The sequence below is a fragment of the Diabrotica virgifera genome, chromosome 1 (genome assembly GCF_917563875.1).
Source record: "Diabrotica virgifera virgifera chromosome 1, PGI_DIABVI_V3a".
Classification (NCBI taxonomy): domain Eukaryota; kingdom Metazoa; phylum Arthropoda; class Insecta; order Coleoptera; family Chrysomelidae; genus Diabrotica; species Diabrotica virgifera.
In genome coordinates, this window is record NC_065443.1 from 293,699,033 (window position 1) to 293,719,053 (window position 20,021).

The window sequence follows — 20,021 nt, forward strand, 5'->3', positions numbered from 1 at the left end:
TTTGTTTTGGCGGTGTTAGATATCTCCATTCTTAGCGATATGGACTCATGATATATATTAATTATTTACCTATTCATTGTCCTTCATCTTACTACTTGTAGTGTTTCGGAGAAATCTCCATTTGCGTTGGGTTTTACTGTTTTCTGTTACTATATTTCCTATTTTCAGTGTTTTATTATTTAACCTTATCTACAATTGGATAAAAGTATAACACGGTCCAGCAAAATGATTTATACACAAATACATCCGTATCTTAGTAGGCTAGGGTAATAAGACAAAAATATACCCTGTTCGTGACACTTCAACAGCCAGGGTACTGAAGCGTTTTTTTCGAAAGGTAATACCTATAAGAACAAATTGTAACTATTTCCTGCGTAGGATCTGGCGGCCATTTTTATTTATAAACCATTTAGTGTCGAAAAACGGCATTTCCCCCTTTTTTTTTTCAAATTAATGAAAAACAGTAAGAGTTATGGTTTTCTTAGTACAGACATATTCGAGAGAATGGAAAAAGCTTTAAAATGGCGTACTACAAAGTTTAATATACTCATTTATTGTTAATATAACTGCTATTGTTAATAAAACAGTTTGGCCGGGTTGGTGACACAACCCCCTTCAGGCCGAAACCAAATTTTTTGAGTAGTATGGACATCTATATTAATAACCTATATGTTTCCTGCTGCCGATTTTGATGATATACATAGTTATAAACAAATGAAGATCAAAAAACGGTAAATTTTCGCTTTTTTCGTCTATAACCAAAAAGTTAAGTATTTTAAACAAATTTGAGAGTGAGAAACTCATAAATCGTACAAAAAACTTCAATATGGCGTTCGTCGAATATTCGCCTTATTGGTTGCTTAGAAAATTGCAAAATAAATCATAAATTTTGAGTTTTTATAAATATTCATAACTTACGTAAAAATTAACTTAGAACGTTCTTATTACACGGAATGCTGAGACTTCTGGTGCTTAAATCAAACCCTAAATTTCAAAGCAATTGGTTTAATAGTTTAAAAGGTATTTAATTTGTTTATCCCAAATTATTTTTTTTTGCAACGCTATAAGTCAGAAAATACAAAAGTTACAGTAATACTTTGGATAGTTTATGAAAGAAAAATATTTATACTATTTACTTAATTAAAAAAAAATGACAAAAAATAATTCTAAATACTGCAAAATTATTTTGCAAAAACATGTGAATTAAAAAAAGGGGTGCTAACTTCGTCCCTAATTGTCCTAGGACAATTGTTTTTCTTTCTAAACGTGTACAAAAATTCAGTCTTCTCAAATATGAAAAAATAATATTTCTAAGGGTAACGGTTAAAAAGTTATTCTAATTGTTTATAAGTAAGCAAAAAATCGACGAGTTTTTGAAAAATAATTTTACACTGTTTAAAATTACTTTTTGTCATTTTTTTTAATTAAGTCAATAGTATAAATGTTCTTCTTCCATAAACTGTCAGAAGTCTTACTGTAACCTCATAATTTTCTGACTTATAGTGTTGCAAAAAAATGGATTTGGGATAAACAAATTAAATAACTTTTAAACTATTTGACCAATTGCTTTGAAATTTAAAATATAATTTAAGCACCAGAAGTCTCAGCAATTCGTGTAATAAGAAGGTTCTAAGTTAGTTTTTACATAAGCTATGCATATTTATAAAAACTCAAAATTTATGATTTATTTGGCAATTTTCTAAGCAACCAATAAGGATAGACATATTCAGCGAACGCCATATTGAAATTTTTTAGACGATTTATGAGTTTCTTACTCTCAAATTTGTTTAAAATGCTTAACTTTTTGGTAATAGACTAAAAAAGCGAAAATTTACCGTTTTTTGATATTCATTTGTTTATAACTATTTATATCATCAAAATCGGCTGCAGGAAACATAAAGGTTATTAATATAGATGTCGATACTACTCAAAAAATTTGGTTTCGGCGTGGAGGGGGATGTGTCACGAGAAAAATCTTATTTCTCTGGATTAGAATGGGGGAGACACGTGTGGTCAAAATAGCAAGAGATAAATCACCAATCGATAGAAGTATCGACCGACCACGCAAAAGATTGAACTGACAACCTGCCATAGAGGGATCAATCCGCCAATGAACAAGCAGAATTGCTTACAAAGAGAAAGAAGAAGAAGATTATCAGTTATGTAGGAGCCAAGATATTTAAATTCTCATACTCGTCCTAGTTTTTCCCCAAGCAATTCGATGTCACCAAACATTCATATCTCCAATATCATTTTACAGTTGGTGACCTCTTTCAGCTGGCTTCTTCTACACAGCACAAAGTCTATCTGATTTTCCCTTCCTCCGCTACTATAAGTAACACACTGCTCTTCAGTATTCATACCTCCACGACCGAACTGTTAGAGTGAAAGTGTGCGATCAAAAATCAACCCCATTTACTCCACAAGCTGAAGTTCCCCAATGATCAGTTCTAGCTCCACTATTGTACATACTCTACAACAGTGATCTTACAAACCAAAATATCCCAGGCACTCGTCTGTTTCTCTATGCTGACGATACGGCTCTACTCACAACAACTTCACAATAAAATATACCACTCATCCACAGAAGAGCCCAGGCTCTGTTAGACGCGGTAGAGGAATGTTGTTGTAAAGGGAGAGTTACGCTGAATGCGAATAAAACAACAAAAATCATAAGAAATGAACACGACCAATACCCTCTGAGATTGATGGGAGAAAGGCTCGTGCTCAGCCCGACTGCAACCCATTTGGGAGTACTGTTTACCAGGAAGCTCAGCTGGGACGCATTCTAATACAAACATGCATTGACGAACTCCCGGCAGAATACGAAAAAATCCCCGTTAGCTCCGTGCCCTCCTCGTCTAACTCCTCTTCCCTACCCCGAACAGGGAGAAGTTGGTTTTTTGCGGTTTTCCAACTTCATTGCACAATTATTATACCTGTTCGCCCTTAGAAAATAGCCGCAACTATTTTCTACCACTAGAACGCTCACTGTCCATGCAGTCTAAAACCACCTCCTGACCGCCGACGCAGAATGCAGGCTTGCCGTCCATTGTACAATGGTTTCTAGGGAGCTTGCTCGAGGACAAAGCACGGACAGTACACACACATGTCAATGGAACCACCCCACATTTCATCAAACTTCTTCTCTGATCTCCGATAGTCAGCTGGACCACCATCGTCCAGCAACACTCAGGCCTCCCAGTGTTTTTTCAGACTGTCTGCTTTTTCTGCCATACTAACAAAATTCAACGCATACCCTGAAGAGGCCAAAATCCTAAACAGGGACAACTCAATGCAATCCTTTCAAATAAAGAAATCCTTTACCCTCCTACGAATCCTACATTGAGTTCAAGTTAAGTATTCATAAAGAACGTATTAATTCACAGTAAAATACCATGCCACTGCAAAGTCAATTGCACTACTTCCTACATCATGTCTTATTCCCATTCCCTAACCTCCATGAACTATTTCTACTCCCACTCTTTCTCTACCAATACGTCCGTTCAAATCAGCTTCGAGAAAACACTTTTCGTCTACAGGAATGTCGAGCATCTCGGAATCAAGGGCTCTCCAAAATTCTTCATTTTCTTGTTCTTCCATCCTACGTGTGGGGCATAGGCACATTCGATGTTCACGTTGGTATCGCCTGTACTCAATCGGGCATATACGCTGTGAGCTTCGCTGGTGTCGCTCCTAGCGGACTACTAATTCAACTTTCACTGGTAATTTTTAAATTTATTATTTAATTGTTATCGCTTAATATTTACAACGCAAAAAAGTAATTAAATTGTAATCGATTTTTTTAAGATTTTGCTAATCATTTTGACGTTCTATTGACAAAATATTAATTTCTTACTTGGGATACTTTCACAATTATCGTGTAGATGTCGCCAAGATTAATAGATTAATAGAACATTAAAAAAACTTAAATTCAGTATTTAAAACGTAAGTATATTTAAGGTAAAAATATATACCACAGCATTGACCAACTAATATTTTTTATAATTAATGTTCTTAATTTTAATTTTAAATTAATCACTTTGACATTTATGTCAAATTTCCGGTAAAGGTTTACAGACTTGTCACTACTGGCGCTCGCGAATTTGTAAATATCCCCTCTACGTACGAGCTCACAGCGTATAAAAACTTTCGAGACATTTGTTGCACTGCCCCATAGAACAAAATTATATGACAAATGTGAATAGATGATAGCGTAATAAACATTAAGTATCTGTTCCGTTGTGAATAAGTATTTAAGTTGCAAAAGAGCATAGTATCCAGAATTAATTTTCCAACATACATGATTAATATGTGCCTCCCAGCTCATATTACCGTTAAGTAATAGTAAAGTGATAAAATCGTTGTCGACTTTGATAGAGAAATTTTCCTTAATTGGAGTTTTTATATAAAATTCCATACATACTGTTTTACTCGAATTTCCTATTAAGGAGTTTTTTTTTCGCACCAAGACGTAAACTCATGGGCTAAGGTATTAAGTTTTAACCTCAATTCCTCAGCATTTTCTGCAGATGTCGCTAAAGTCGTGTCATCAGCATATAAAAAAATATTTTCCGTGCTCATATATTTAGGCATATCATTGATATAACAAAGAAATAACAAAGGACCCAGTATTGATCCTTGTGGAACGCCAAGATCAACGTCATACAAATCTGATTGATAATGTCCGATTTTGACATACATCTGTCGATATTCTAGATAGGATTGTAACCACTTTAAAAAATTACCTCGAAATCCAAGGCCGTTTAGTTTACAAATTGCTACATTTAAATGTATAGAGTCAAAAGCTTTAGTTAAATCAAAAAAGAGGGCTTCAAACAAACTTCTTCTGATCTAATGAATTATAAATGCATTTAAAAAATGTTGTTGATGCACTCTCAGTTGATTTACCTGGAAGAAACCCATTTTGATATGAACTTATTATGTTATATTTACTAAGAAATGACAACATCCTTTTATGAATGCATTTTTCAATAACCTTACACAAGACAGTTGGTACGGCAATTGGTCTATAATTTTCTAATATAGTTTTGTTTCCTTTTTTAAATATTGGGGAAACTATACCAACTTTTAAATCAGTGGGAAAAATACCCATCTCCACAGATTTATTTATTAAATCAGTTAACGGTTGAATAATGTATACGCTCATAATATGTTTAATTAGCTTTGTGGAAATGCAATCAATACCCACTGAACTTACATTTTTTTAAGGAAGAAACAACTTCAGCAACATCGCTGTAGTCTATAGTCTATGTCTATAGGATAGAAGTAGAATGTTTGGTCAACATTTAAAGTCGTATAGTTTTTAAATTGTGAATCCCCATATTTGGCATTTAATGCATTTTTTGAAAATGATGTAAAGAATACGCCGAAAGCATTTGCCATCTCTTTTTTATCGTTTATAAAACTTCCCGAGTGCTCGATTTTTTCTATGTTGTTATACTGTCCTTTTTTTCTAGTTTTTATATGTTTTCCAAATAAATTTTTGCTTTTGATGGTTATTTTTGTTATGAAAAACATTCTGGAACCAGTGCTTTTTTGCTTCTTGAATTTTATGAGTACTTCTTTTTGTCTTCTTTATAATTTAATTGTACATCAGGGTCTGTCGAATTTTTTGTCAACCAGAAAAGGTTTTTTAAATCAACTCCCATCTTCAAGATTTGTTTAGAGATCCAGTTATTATTATTATTTTGACCTAATTTTTTTACAACCATAGGACAACATATATCAATATGATATAATAGAATATTTACAAAATCAGTATAAGCAGAATCAATATTGTAGAGATTTTCATAAACAACCTTAAAATCCTCATGATTCAACCTTGCTTGCAATGTTGATATATTTGGTTCAGACAAATTTCTAAATGTTATAGTATCGGTAATGTCATTTGTGTGGTGATTTGCTATTGAAATTACATTTGGTATTATAAGTTCCAATCCCTATGATCTCCAAGATGAAAATCTCTAACTGTTTCCTCATATGGTAGGGAATAATTTGTAATAAAATAGTCAATTTTAGATTTTGTTGTTCTGCCGTTTTTATTTGTAAAAATCCTAGTAGGTTCTAAGCTTTGGCAAGTTAAATTAAAACTTTCAATAATATCATTTAGTAAAGACTTTTCCCGAGACACACTCAGATAATTAATATTGAAATCACCACTTACAATAACATACTTAAAATGATCATAACAATAGTTTAACGCTAAAAATAATTTGTTCATGAAAATCTCTATATCACCACTGGGTGCTCTATATATGTTTATCAAGCAGTATGTACTTACATTTAAATTGAAGGTTGTACAACAACACTCGAAATTAACTTCTTCTGCTAAACTATTTAAATACTTTGGTATTTTAAATGACATTGACTGTCTGACAAATATCAGAACACCACCGTGGATTTTTTCAATTCTATTATATGAAGCAGCTTGACAATAATTCTCAAAATTAATACTATTTACACTTAATTCATTACACCATGTCTCAGTAACACAAACAATATCCGGACCGTTACAATTTAAAATTAGCTCAAGTGCACTTGTTTTGTTAGCTATTGACTGTGAATTTATACAAATGATTTTAAAATGATTAGTATTTCTTCGGATTTTCGTTATATTAACTTGCATCCATCTCTCTGCCTTGTTGACTTGTTTTTTTACTTCTGCAGTATATTTATCATACTATACGTCTAGGCTGAGGTAGTTGAAAGTCATGACTTGTTCTATTATGGGTTCATTAATCATTAGTTTACATCTCTTTGCTATAACCATTGACAGAATAAAACCATGATTCATGATTTGGATTACGTCTTTTAGTTGTACTCTGTCAAACGCTTTTGGAGATCCACAAAGCATATGCAAAGGGGTTTGTTAAATTTTATGGACTTTTCCACTACTTGTCGTAATATGAAGATCGTATAGGTTGTAGATCTATTGGTCTTGAATCCATGTTGTTCTTCTGATATGCTTACGGTGTTGATTAACTTTTAAGCAGTGGCGACGCGTGACTTTTTCTAAAGTGTTACCAAAACCAGATGTAAAAAAATCTTATTTAAAAAAAATATTTTGAACCTCCCAAATATAAGTTTTTGTTTTCAATCCTGTGGGATAAAATTAAACAAATCACTATTCCCAAATTATGTGTATGTAATTATGTATATGTAACAGGTATAACAATAAATAATAAACAAACTAAACATATTATTCTACCATAAAAAATGAACAAGTAGGAAAAAGAACAGATTTTGAAAACTATTGTTTATATTTTAATTCTTCCATTTTCAATATCATTTTTTTCTTTAAAATAATATATAAAAAAATATACAAGTAGAATGACTTTTCAAGTAGTTGATCAATTACGCAATACGTAGCAACACTCTTCCATGTTTAAATGCACGCACACTGTAATCTGCAATAGGTACTAAACCAACGTTACCAATCTTCAAAATGGTTACAATACTGATATGCACAGCGTGCCCGCGCGCCGTCTCTAGACCCGTCGCTCCTTTAAAATTTTCAGAGCTAGTCCCGAGCGATAGCGAGGTTTCTCCTGCGTACCGTTACCAGTGCCAGTATTGGTAACAGCATATGATAACGTGCCATGGATTCACATATCTCGCCAATATTTTCGTGCGTCTAGTTGGCTATTTACTGAATTAGGTACTATTAACAAGTATTTCTGTTGGTAAAAAATATAAATGGAATTATTTCGTAGAAGTCATAAAATATTTATTTGCAAGATTTGTAACTGTTACCTATGGTAACAGCGGTTACATGGACGCTTCGCCACTGCTTTTAAGACAAGATTTTTGTAAACAATCATGATGTAGACTGGTACAACGTTATTCCTCTGTAGTTAGGTGGATCGGTTTTCAGTCCTTTTTTGTATTATTTATTTTTATATTTTTAGTCCAGAAAGCCAATGCGCATCCGCTAGGAAAAATATTCTAATTCGGATTTTTTGCACAATCTTACTCAAAAAGGACCCCTTTTAACAAATTAGCATGTTGCCAGTACCAAAACTTGGTCAAAAATTTTTTAAACGTTTTTTTTTGTTTTTTTCCTAAAATTATTTTTTTTGCATGTAACAAAATTTTTTCAGGTTCTTTTTATCATTCCAAACAGAAAAGGTCTTTAGTGACTTTTCTCTAAAGTTGATAGTTTTTGACATATAAGCGATTAAAAATTGAAAAATTGTGAAATCGGCCATTTTTAACCCTCAAAAACTATGTGAAAAACTGAAAATTTAAATGTTGCCAAGGTAGGTAGATATTCTTTAAACATCGATTGATGAAATCCCGAAGAATTTTTTGCAATACAATATTAAAAACCCCTTTGTTTTTTAAGTGCCAATCAAGCGTGCGCGACACTATTTTCCACCGTTGCATGTGTATACAGTATGGTGCAAATGAAAGGAATAAATTCGTTATTTCGTAAACCGGTGACTTTAAGGAAAAATCCCAAAACAGGTCGGTTTTTATTTTTAAGTTGTGATATTGTGGCATATATAGTATACTAGTGACGTCATCCATCTGGGCGTGATGACGTAATCGATGATATTTTTAAATGAGAATACGGGTCGTGTGCTGGCTCATTTGAAGGGTTCTTCAATTCTCTATTCAGTAATATAAACATGTACATAATTATTTATACAGGGTGTCCAAAAAATTTTTATTAAATTAAATCATTTGGCAAATTGACAAAAAGTTAAATTATTGGACACCCTGTAAAAATAATTATGTAAATGTTTATATTACTGAATAGAGAATTGAAGAACCTTTCAAATGAGCTAGCACACGACCCGTATTCTCTTTTAAAAAAATCATCGATTACGTCATCACGCCCAGATGGATGACGTCACTAGTATACCATATATGTCACAATATCATAACTTAAAAATAAAAATCGGTCTGTTTCGGGATTTTTCCTTAAAGTTGCCGGTTTACGAAATAACGAATTTATTCCTTTCATTTGCACCATACTGCATACACATGCAACGGTGGAAAATAGTGTCGCGCACGCTTGATTAGCAATTAAAAAACAAAGGAGTTTTGAATACTGTATTGCAAAAAACTCTTCTGGATTTCATCAATCGATGTTTAAAGAATATCTGCCTACCTTGGCAACATTCAAATTTTCAGTTTTTCACATAGTTTTTGAGGGTTAAAAATGGCCGATTTCTCAATTTTTCTATTTTTAATCGCTTATATGTCAAAAACTATCAACTTTCGAGAAAAGTCACTAAAGACCTTTTCTGTTTGGAATGATCCAAAAAACCTAAAAAAATTTTGTTAAATGCAAAAAAAATAATTTTAGGAAAAAAACAAAAAGAAAACGTTTAAAAAATTTTTGACCAACTTTTGGTCCTGGCAACATGCAAATTTGTTAAAAGAGGTCCTTTTTGAGTAAGATTGTGCAAAAAATCCGAATTAGAATATTTTTCCTAGCGGATGCGCAGTGGCTTTCTGGACTATATTTGTACTATAACATTATCATATTCTACAACGTTTTCTGTTTGCAGATGAGACGAAATTCGCACGATATGCAAGTGAATGTCGCTGGCATCAGGCGAAACATCAAGAATTTCGCCCACAATTACTCCGATGCTCAAAAGAAAGTAAGAGAAGCGACCTCTAACGATCCATGGGGTCCGAGCAGTACCATAATGGCGGAAATTGCCGATCTCACATACAATGTGGTGGCCTTCAGCGAAATAATGCAAATGGTAAGGGTTTTAATTATATATCTAGAATCAATATAACAAAATATTTTCATTAGTAATTACACGAGAGCTCTAAACTTATCGATTTGTATCCCGAGTGACAAATTATGTCAAAGCGTCCTGAGGGCAAAACAAATCGATAATTTTTATGAGCTCGAGATTAATTCGATAAGATTATTTCATGAATAAAATGGGCATCTAAAGGCGGAGATACATATGCGCTCTGCTCGGTGTGCGAGCCGCTCGCGCGCAGCGTTATTCGTCAGATTAGTACGTGTTTTCAAGTGACGCACAAACGGCACGCACACGGCGCACCACGATCTAAATTCTGTCGGTTTTTCAACAAACGCTTTGATGGTTCGCAATACGTATTTGGGCGGGTTTGCGAGTGGTTTGTTGGTTTTGGCGCGCATGAGTTGAATATTTGTTAGTAATTTTAATAGTCGGAACTGTCGGAAGGAAATTGATGTTTACCGTGGAAAATCATTATTGTGGGATCCTCAATAAAGAACCATTTAATTTAAAGAAACAACTTAAATCCGATGTGAACGGAAATAGAAGCTGAAATAAAAAAATGTACATGCGGACCTTTTTAAAAAATGTTAGTTCATTGTTGTACTAAAAATAACATGTATTAAAAATAAGATTTACTATTTTATTTGGGCATAAGCCACAATTCGAGTTTGACATCAAGTTTACTTGACCTTTCGACTTTCACTTCGGAAATAGTTATCAATATCAAAAAAACATTCATAAGCAGATATATATTATGTGTCACCGGAAAGCGAAATAGGTAACGCACGACTTGGAGAACCTATAGTTTTCTAACTTCGTGTCTGGTGAAGCAACGCAGTTGAAACAAGCGGATATATTATAATTGTGTCACCGGAAAGCGAAAAAGGTAAGGCACAACTTGGAAGACCCAATAGTTTTCTAACTTCGCTTCTGGTGAAGCAACAGAGTTGGAACAAGCAGATATATTATCATTGGGTCACCGGAAAGCCAAAAAGGTAACGAACAACTTGGAAGACCCAATAGTTTTCTAACTTCGCTTCTGGTGAAGCAACGGAGTTGGAACAAGCAGATATATTATAATTGGGTCACCGGAAAACGAAAGAGGTAACGTACAACTTGGAAGACCCAATAGTTTTCTAACTTCGCTTCTAGTGAAGCAACGGAGTTGGAACAAGCAGATATATTATAATTGGGTCACCGGAAAGCCAAAAAGGTAACGCACAACTTGGAAGACCCAGTAGTTTTCTAACTTCGCTTCTGGTGAAGCAACGGAGTTGTAACAAGCAGATATATTATAATTCGGTCACCGGAAAGCCAAAAAGGTAACGCACAACTTGGAAGACCCAATAGTTTTCTAACTTTGCTTCTGGTGAAGCAACGGAGTTGGAACATGCAGATATATTATAATTGGGTCACCGGAAAACGAAAAAGGTAATGCACAACTTGGAAGACCCAATAGTTTTCTAACTTCGCTTCTGGTGAAGCAACGGAGTTGGAACAAGCAGATATATTATAATTGGGTCACCGGAAAGCCAAAAAGGTAACGCACAACTTGGAAGACCCAATAGTTTTCTAACTTCGCTTCTGGTGAAGCAACGGAGTTGGAACAAGCAGATATATTATAATTGGGTCACCGGAAAACGAAAAAGGTAAAGCACAACTTGGAAGAGCCTATAGTTTCCTAACTTCGCTTCTGGTGAAGCAACGGAGTTGGAACAAGCAGATATATTATAATTGGGTCACCGGAAAGCCAAAAAGGTAACGCACAACTTGGAAGAGCCTATAGTTTTCTAACTTTGCTTCTGGTGAAGCAACGGAGTTGAAATAAGCAGATATATTATAATTGGGTCACCGGAAAGCCAAAAAGGTAACGCACAACTTGGAAGAGCCAATAGTTCTCTAACTTCGCTTCTGGTGAAGCAACGGAGTTGAAACAAGCAGATACATTACAATTGTGTCACCGGAAAACGAAAAAGGTAACGCACAACGTGGAAGAACCTATAGTTCTCTAATTTTGTTTCTGGTTGTAGGAACAAGCAGATATATTATGGTAGGGGAGCAAAGTATGCTAAATGTGCAGTCACTCGAGCGCTTTGGGGACCTATTGGGCTGTGATTATTAGGTCCTAAAACCAAAAACAGTTAAGTAAAATTTTCCATTTTAGTGGGGACTTCCCATTTTTTAATTTAATTTTCCATTTCCTACAATCCTTTTTCCGATTACAGCTCCATCTATCCATAATTAGAAAAATTGTTTCGAATAAAAGTTGTTTATTTTTATACAAACGATCCAAATCTGCAATAAGAAATGGGGGCTACCACTTAAGATTTTAAAGTAAGCCCCCCACCTCACCTCTGTGGGTGTCGTGTTTGGAACCATTCGATAGATTTTTTAAAAATATTGATAAAGTGTATTTTGCAGTTTTTCGATATGATGTTTATTTTGCGAAAGATCGCGGATTTGTATTTCAAATTTTAAATTTACCCCCCCTCTCCGTGGGGGTCATGTTTGGTATTTTTCGATAGATTTTTGAAAAACATTGAACGCGTAGTTTTTAGTTTTTCAATCTGACGTTCATTTCGCAAAATATTCGCTTTTTTTTGTGAAACTTTTTGACTCACCCATTTCCGTACACCCCGCTCAAATCGTCATATTTTTGAAATATAGACTCTTTTGCATGTACTTAACTTACCTAATCTTAATCTGACAATTTCGAGTATTTTTAAGGATAGATTTTTTTTTCGGGCCCCCCTGAACGAACCCCCCTGTGTTAAGAGCCAATAGATGGTGGAGGTACATCTGCAGGGTACAACGTTTCTCCCCATATGATAATCTGACGCGCTCGAGTAACTGCAAAAATCCCCGCTTGGGCTCCCCTACCATTATATTTGCGTCGCCGGGAAGCGAAAAGGTAGTTCCGGAATGTTCGCAAACTGTGGCTTATTCCACATAAAATAGTAAATTGCATAAGATGACACAAGAAAATAGTTTCAGAATATGTAATAACAAAATAAGATGTAGTAGAAGTACAGGACAGAGACATGATTATGTACAATTACTAAACGTTCGTATGTTTCCTCTGGGTCGTCAAAATGAAAAATTTTAACGAACAATAACCGCGCCTCAAACGCGCAGCGCTCACACGGCGCGGAGTTCGCGGCGCGGATATGTATTTCCGCCTTAACGTAAAATACTTGACGACGTGAAATTATCAAAAAGTATCGCTGTAATTTTTATTCTTTCCACGCTGTAGGTTTCTATTTGTCAGAATCTCTATTAATAAAATAATCGCATTAATTTCATTAAGACATGAACACAATAAGATAAATTTTAAATAAATTAGTAAATAATGTTGGAATATTAGTTTATTGCATGTATTATAATATACACATAGTTTCAAAAGTTATGCATCACCCCTCGTATTCACGATGTTTACGCTTTTATAAATCCGTATCTTTATCACATATTTAATGAGCCTTTTTTATAAAAAATATACCTTTTTGCACGATTGATCATTTTTGACTGTTTATCGTGACAGATTTTACGTCACTAGGTGACATTTACTAGCAACTCGACGGTAAGTAATCCAACTCGACGGTAAGTACTCCAACTCGACGGTAAGTAATTCACTTACCGTCGAGTTAAAAAATCTCTTAATTTTAATTTATTTTTTGAAAGAATAAAGAAAACTAACGAATTATTTATTAATATTGAAACTTATGGTATAATTTGTTAAATTATTTAATGAAATCCCACTTGTTTGGGCTGTGGTTTCACTTCTAACAGAAACTCCTGCAGAATCGCATACATTAGTAGTATTACTAGTATTGCACAATATTTTTCGGGAATAATTGCGGAACACCCTTCTTCCCAAGCCCGTTCAATTTCTTCAAATTCACTTTCGCTCATATTTTAATTTATAATAATCAAAATTGTACTTAAAATTATTGACAACTAAATAAAAACTCAATTCTCCATTGTTGTTATGCACCCTAGTTACTACCTAACAACCAAAGTATGTATCTTGATAAAATGAATGAAACTAGTCAATATGACGAAATTGTTTAATTTTATAATTTATAATGGTATCAATCGTGCAAAAAACGTTATAAGCATGTCGAACGTTAAGGGTAACCGATCTCAGACAATAATTGGAGTCGTCGCACCTCTCCTCCTCCAAACAATTGTCTTCGATCGGTATAAAACCCTTACCGTTCTCCATACTTAATATACTATTTTTGTTTTTTTTATTTTATTTCAATACCCATTTAATTGACATGGTTTTGCCAAGGTGTAAACATTTGAAAAATTTATTTTGGTGAAATTTTTGAAAACGCGATTAAAAATGAATCGTACTTTAATTTCTGAGTTGGACCGTATAAGAATTATCGATTTAGTTGAAGAAGGCCATTCACAGCGGTTTGTGGAGGAAAGAGTGGGTGTTTCTCAGAGTGATGTCTCACGGATATGGAATAAGTTCTTGAAGACAAACTCAATACGGAATAGAGCTCGGTCTGGTAGACCCCGAGTTACCAATGATCGACAGAATAGACATATCAGAATTTCCATCCGTAGAAATTCTTCTATGTCTGTACCAGCCCTCCAAAGAGAATTCAGGCATGCTACAGGAGTCCGAGTATCGTTGTCTGCTTTAAGAAGAAGAATTTTAGACTCAGATTTGAAGAGTCGTCGACCAATAAGAGTTTCTCAGCTACAACCTAGACATGTTTTGGACCGCCTCCAGTGGGCTCAAGAACACATACAGCTCCTCCAACAATTTTGGAATTTTATGCTTTTTTCAGACGATACCAGAATCTGTTTAAATAGTGATAACCGGCGAATTTGTGTGTGGCGAGAGCCAACAAGAGCTGCACAACTAGCCACACACGAATTCGCCGGTTATCACTATTTAAACAGATTCTGGTCTCGTCGGAAAAAAGCGCAAAATTCCAAAATTGTTGGGGGAGCTGCATGTGTTCTTGAGCCCACTAGAAGCGGTCCAAAACATGTTTAGGTTGTAGCTGAGAAACTCTTATTGGTCGACGATTCCTCAAACCTGAGTCTAAAATTCTTCTTCTTATTGCAGACAATGATACTCGGATTTCTCTTTGGAGGGCTGGTACAGACATAGAAGAATTTCTACGGATGGGAATTCTGATATATCTATTCTGTCGATCATTGGTAGGTAGGGGTCTACCAGACCGAGCTCTATTCCGTATCGAGTTTGTCTCCAGGAACCTATTCCATATTCGTGAGACATCACTCTGAGAAACACCCACTCTTTCCTCCACAAACCTCTGTGGATGGCCCTGTTCAACTAAATCGATAATTCTTATACAGTCCAACTCAGAAATTAAAGTACGATTCATTTTTAATTACGTTTTCAAAAATTTCACCAGAATAAATTTTTCAAATGTTTACACCTTGACAAAACCAGGTCAATTAAATGGGTGATCCAATAAAATAAAAAACCAAAAATGGTATATTTTTTATAAAAATGGCACATTAAATATGTGATAAAGATAAGGATTTATAAAAGCGTAAACATCGTGAATACGAGGGTGATGCATGACTTTTGAAACTATGTGTATTATAAAGCCACATTACAAGGTTTTCTACGCAACTTTCGGTAACGAAATGCGTGCGGGAAAGTGGCTGTTTTAGCATTTTTCGCATCGATCAACTGACATGTGGGTTCGGACCAACGACACCAACTGGTGGTTCACCACAGAAAGAACCCAGTACCTTCTGCTCTATCACATATACTGGCAAGATAATAACAAAAATAGCCAGATACATAAAAAAAGGAATAACACCAGCTTTCAGAACTAACAACAACTTAAGCAAATATATTAAGAACAATAGAGCCGAAAGAGAAAACAACTACAGAGTGGTGTTTACAAACTAACTTGTGGTGACTGTCCGAAAACTTACATCGGTCAAACTGGCAGAACCTTTGACAAACGGATAGCAGAACACAAAAGGGCTTTCAACAATAGGAAAACAGACACTTCTACATACGCACTTCACCTTCTAGATCAAGGGTGGGAAAAGTGCGGCCCGCGGGCCGCATTAGGCCCTTTAGACATCTTTGAACTATTTTCACATCAAGTGAATTATTTTCATTTAAAGATTTTTTTAATTATCATTGCTAATATTAATAATTAAATACAGATAATACAGCTATTAACACTTTCGCAGCGGGTGATTTTTGCGCAAATTTTCAAAACAACGCGGTCAATTATTTGGGTTTCCGGCACAGTTTTGTCGGTTCTCTCAATGAAATCCATGAAATTTCAACAAATGGAAACGATATTTTTGAAGTAGTCAGAAACTGTTTGGAAATTTTTAAACTAACTCGTAACCACCTAGTAAGTGTAACACCTGATGGAGCACCAAAAAAGGAGCAAATATTGTAAACTTAAAGATTACGTTCATGAACAATCTCCAGCACATGATTTATTATTTTGTCACTGCATAATCCATCAGCAGGTATTGTGCAAAAATGTTTTGCAAGTAGACATGTCATTTCAATTATAGCTAATATTTTTTTTTATTCGTTCAAGAGGAATAAATCATCGTGCATTCATAGCATTTTTGGAAGAGTTATAGAAACAGAACATACTGATGTCTTATACCACAATCATATTTGATGGTTAAGTTTAGAAAAGGTTCTTAAAATATGCTGTGAATTGGGGAGGAAATTGCTTTATTTTTAGAAATGAAAAACTGCGACAAATTTGCTAAATTTATAAGTTTTGAACGCAAAATGAAACTCAAACTGTTCATTGATCATACAAAAAAGCAAGAATTCGTCAAATTATTTCCCTCATTAAAACGTTAAATAATGTACCATAAAATAAGTTTAAAATTTATGAAGAAACACTTTCTAATTTTCTGACGGAATTTGAAAATTGTTTCAAAGATTTTGAAGATAAGTAAATTTTTCATTACCACTTCTGAGAAATCATTTTTCAGTTTAAATTGATTCGGTACCAGTCTACATTCAACCAGAAAGTAAACCACAATTTAAGTAACCACACCTTAAACAAAATTAGTAAAGAGTTAAAAATTCTAACATGTTAAGGTAACAAATATTGCGGCCCTCAGTAATAGACCAAAAACATTTTGTGGCCCTTACTAAAAAAAGTTTGCCCACCCCTGTTCTAGATCATAATAATTCTTTTAATGAACAGTTTCAAATTCTGCATATTCAAAATAAAGGCATTAAGCTATCTTTATTAGAATCTATGGAAATTAATAAATTGAAAAATACTTGGATATAATTCTGAATGACCAACTCGAGACAAACAGCTCCCCACTCCTCAACCTCTTCAGTTAAAGACTTTAAAAAGGCAAACCCATAGTAATCTAAATCACTTGAGAAAGGCACTCTGCCGAAACAGCTGTAGTCACATAGTTGTAATAAATTTTGTGAAAGTATAGAAAACAAACGTTTTCAGTGTTTTATTGTTAAATAAAATGAACTTCCATCAAGTCACGGTCGAATCCATCAATATGTATAAGTTTTTAGTTTGTGAAAACTATCATTATAGATAGCAGTGCGTGAAGGATTTAAAGTGTGCGTGAAGTAACAATGTATTTTAAATGGGATTTACTTTTTCGCACTGTTTTTTGGCATACTTTCATATAATCAAATATCCTTAACTTTCGCGTTGTCATGGTGATGGCATTTTAGCAATAAATTACAACAAAAGGTTTGACAGTTTTGTAACTGTATTTTTGTTTTTGTAACTGTAATTTTAATTGTAACTGTAATAACAGTTAGTTTCGACGTTAACAAAAATAAACAGAATAATAGTCTAGTAAAATAAAATTACACTACATGTAAATCAAAATGTAAATTCGTACAGGTTGAAACAAATTTTATATCAAAGTTTAGGTGGGTACAAAAGATATTTTCAAAAAAGTATCCAAATCATACAAGGGGATCATTGTTTAAATAATTAAAAAGGGGTCATTTTTGCAAAAAAATACTTTTTTAACTGCTGAAGTCATTCAATTCCTAATGAAGGTTGATAGGATTGTTTTCTGCAAAGCTGAAGGGTAAATCTTTCACATAAAACTTACTAAATTAAATTTGACCCACTATTTATTTAAATAATTATACATAAAACTTTAAAAACCCATTTGCAAAAAATTATTTTTAGCGTTTTAAATAAGCAATATAAAATATCTTATTTTACAGAAGAAGTTGCGCTATGTTATCAGTATTAATAAAAAAAAATTGGTCCAAAAATATTTAATATTTTTTGAGATATTGAATTTGTTTATTAAATGTTACTCTATTTTCAATTGCAAAAACGCGGTTGTTGACAAAGAAATATTCACCTGTATTAAATCTTATTATTTTTATTTTTATGTATATTTTCGATAAATGTATTGATAAATTAAAATTTCAATTAAACTTCCCCCTAAAATGGCATTTGAAAATTATTCAAATTTGTTTATAATTTGTTTTTTTAATAACGTCGCGGGGATTAAATATTTTGAAATGCCGTTTCGATAATTGGATTCCTGGGAATTTTTCCCTAATTAACAAATTTTTTTGTTTTTTTTTATCTTCTTTTTTTTCTTTGAGTTATATTGCTACGGGCCCTTTTAGGGTTAAGTTTCATTAATAGTGTCGAATCTCTAAGTTGTAGATTCTAGACATAAAAATATTAAGATTGGTCTAAAATCACTTAAATAAAATGTGGCTACTTACTGAGTTACAGGGTGTTTTATTTAAAAATTTAAAAATTATTTTTACCAAGTACTTTCAAACTATTTGACGTATCCTTATCATACTTGGCAGAAAATGTGGGTACTATACAGTCTACTAAATTGTGATAAATAAAAGTTTCTAGCTACTACCAGAGGCGTACGACAGGGGATAGTTAATGGTTGACCCTTCCCAAATTCTATGCCACTGAGGGAATTACTATTTTAGCGAAATTTTTCGAGTCTCCAATACTTTCTATATAAATAATATGCTCCTTACTGGTAACGATTGAGTCATTAGTTTTCGAGAGATTGGACGTTAAAAATGAAACGGCATAGTTATTTTGATTCATTCATTCATTCATTTTAAACTTCCAATATCTCGCAAACTGATGACTTTATCGATACCAATAAAGTTATTTACATACAAAGTATTGGAGAATCGAAAAATTTCGCTAAAATAGTAATTCACTCAGTGACGTAGAATTTGGGAAGGGTCAATAATTCACTATCCCCTGTCGTACGCCTCTGGCACTAGATAGAAACGTTTGTTAATCACAATTTAGTAGGGTGTATAATAGCCACACTTTCTGCCAAGTATGATAAGGATACGTCAAATAGTTTTAAAGTACTTGGTAACAATAATTTTTAAATTTTTAAATAAAACACCCTGTAACTCAGTAAATAGCCACATTTTATTTAAGAGATTTTAGTTAAATCTTAATATTTTTAGGTCTATAATCTACAACTCAGAGGTTCGACATTCTTAATGAAATTTAACCCTAAAAGGGCCCGTAATAATATAACTCCAAGAAAAAAAAGAAGAAGAAAAAACGACAAAAAATTTTGTTAATAAGTAACAAATTCCCAGAAACCCAATTATCGAAACGGCATTACAAAATGTTTATTCGCCGCGACGTTATTAAAAAAACAAATTATAAACAAATTTGAATAATTTTCAAATGCCATTTTATTAATACATTTATCGAAAATATACATAAAAATAAAAATAATGAGATCTTATGCAGGTGAATATTTCTTTGGCAACAACCGCGTTTTTGCAATTAAAAATATAGTAACATTTAATAAACAAATTCAATATCTCAAAAAATATTAAATATTTTTTGACCATTTTTTTTGCTTAATACTGGTAACATAGCTTAACTTTGTCTGTAAAATAAGACATTTTATAGTGCTTTTCAAAACGTTAAAAATATTTTTTTGAAAATTTGTTTTTCAAGTTTTATATACAATTATTTAAATAAATAGGGGGTCAAATTTAATTTAGTAAGTCTTATGTGAAAAATTTACCCTTCAACTCTGCAGAAAAAAATCCCGTAGACCTTGATTAATAAGTGAATTACCTCAGCAGTTAAAAAAGTATTTTTTTTTTGCAAAAATGACCCCTTTTTAATTATTTAAACAATGATCCCCTTGTATGATTTGGATACTTTCTCGAAAATATCTTTTGTACCCACCTAAACTTTGATATAAAATTTGTTTCAACCTGTACGAATTTACATTTTGACTTTTTTTTAT

The 20,021-nt window shown here is 33.3% G+C and overlaps 1 protein-coding gene across 7 annotated transcripts in view; it reads left to right on the forward strand.

Annotated features, from left to right (window-relative positions):
- Positions 1-20,021, forward strand: part of LOC114324222 (epsin-2) — a 128,726-nt gene that overhangs the window by 51,388 nt on the left and 57,317 nt on the right. For all 7 annotated transcript variants that reach the window (XM_050651860.1, XM_050651855.1, XM_050651843.1 and 4 more), the window contains one exon: positions 9,543-9,746. In XM_050651860.1, the coding sequence (XP_050507817.1) occupies positions 9,543-9,746 (204 nt within the window). The remainder of the gene's footprint in view (positions 1-9,542; positions 9,747-20,021) is intronic.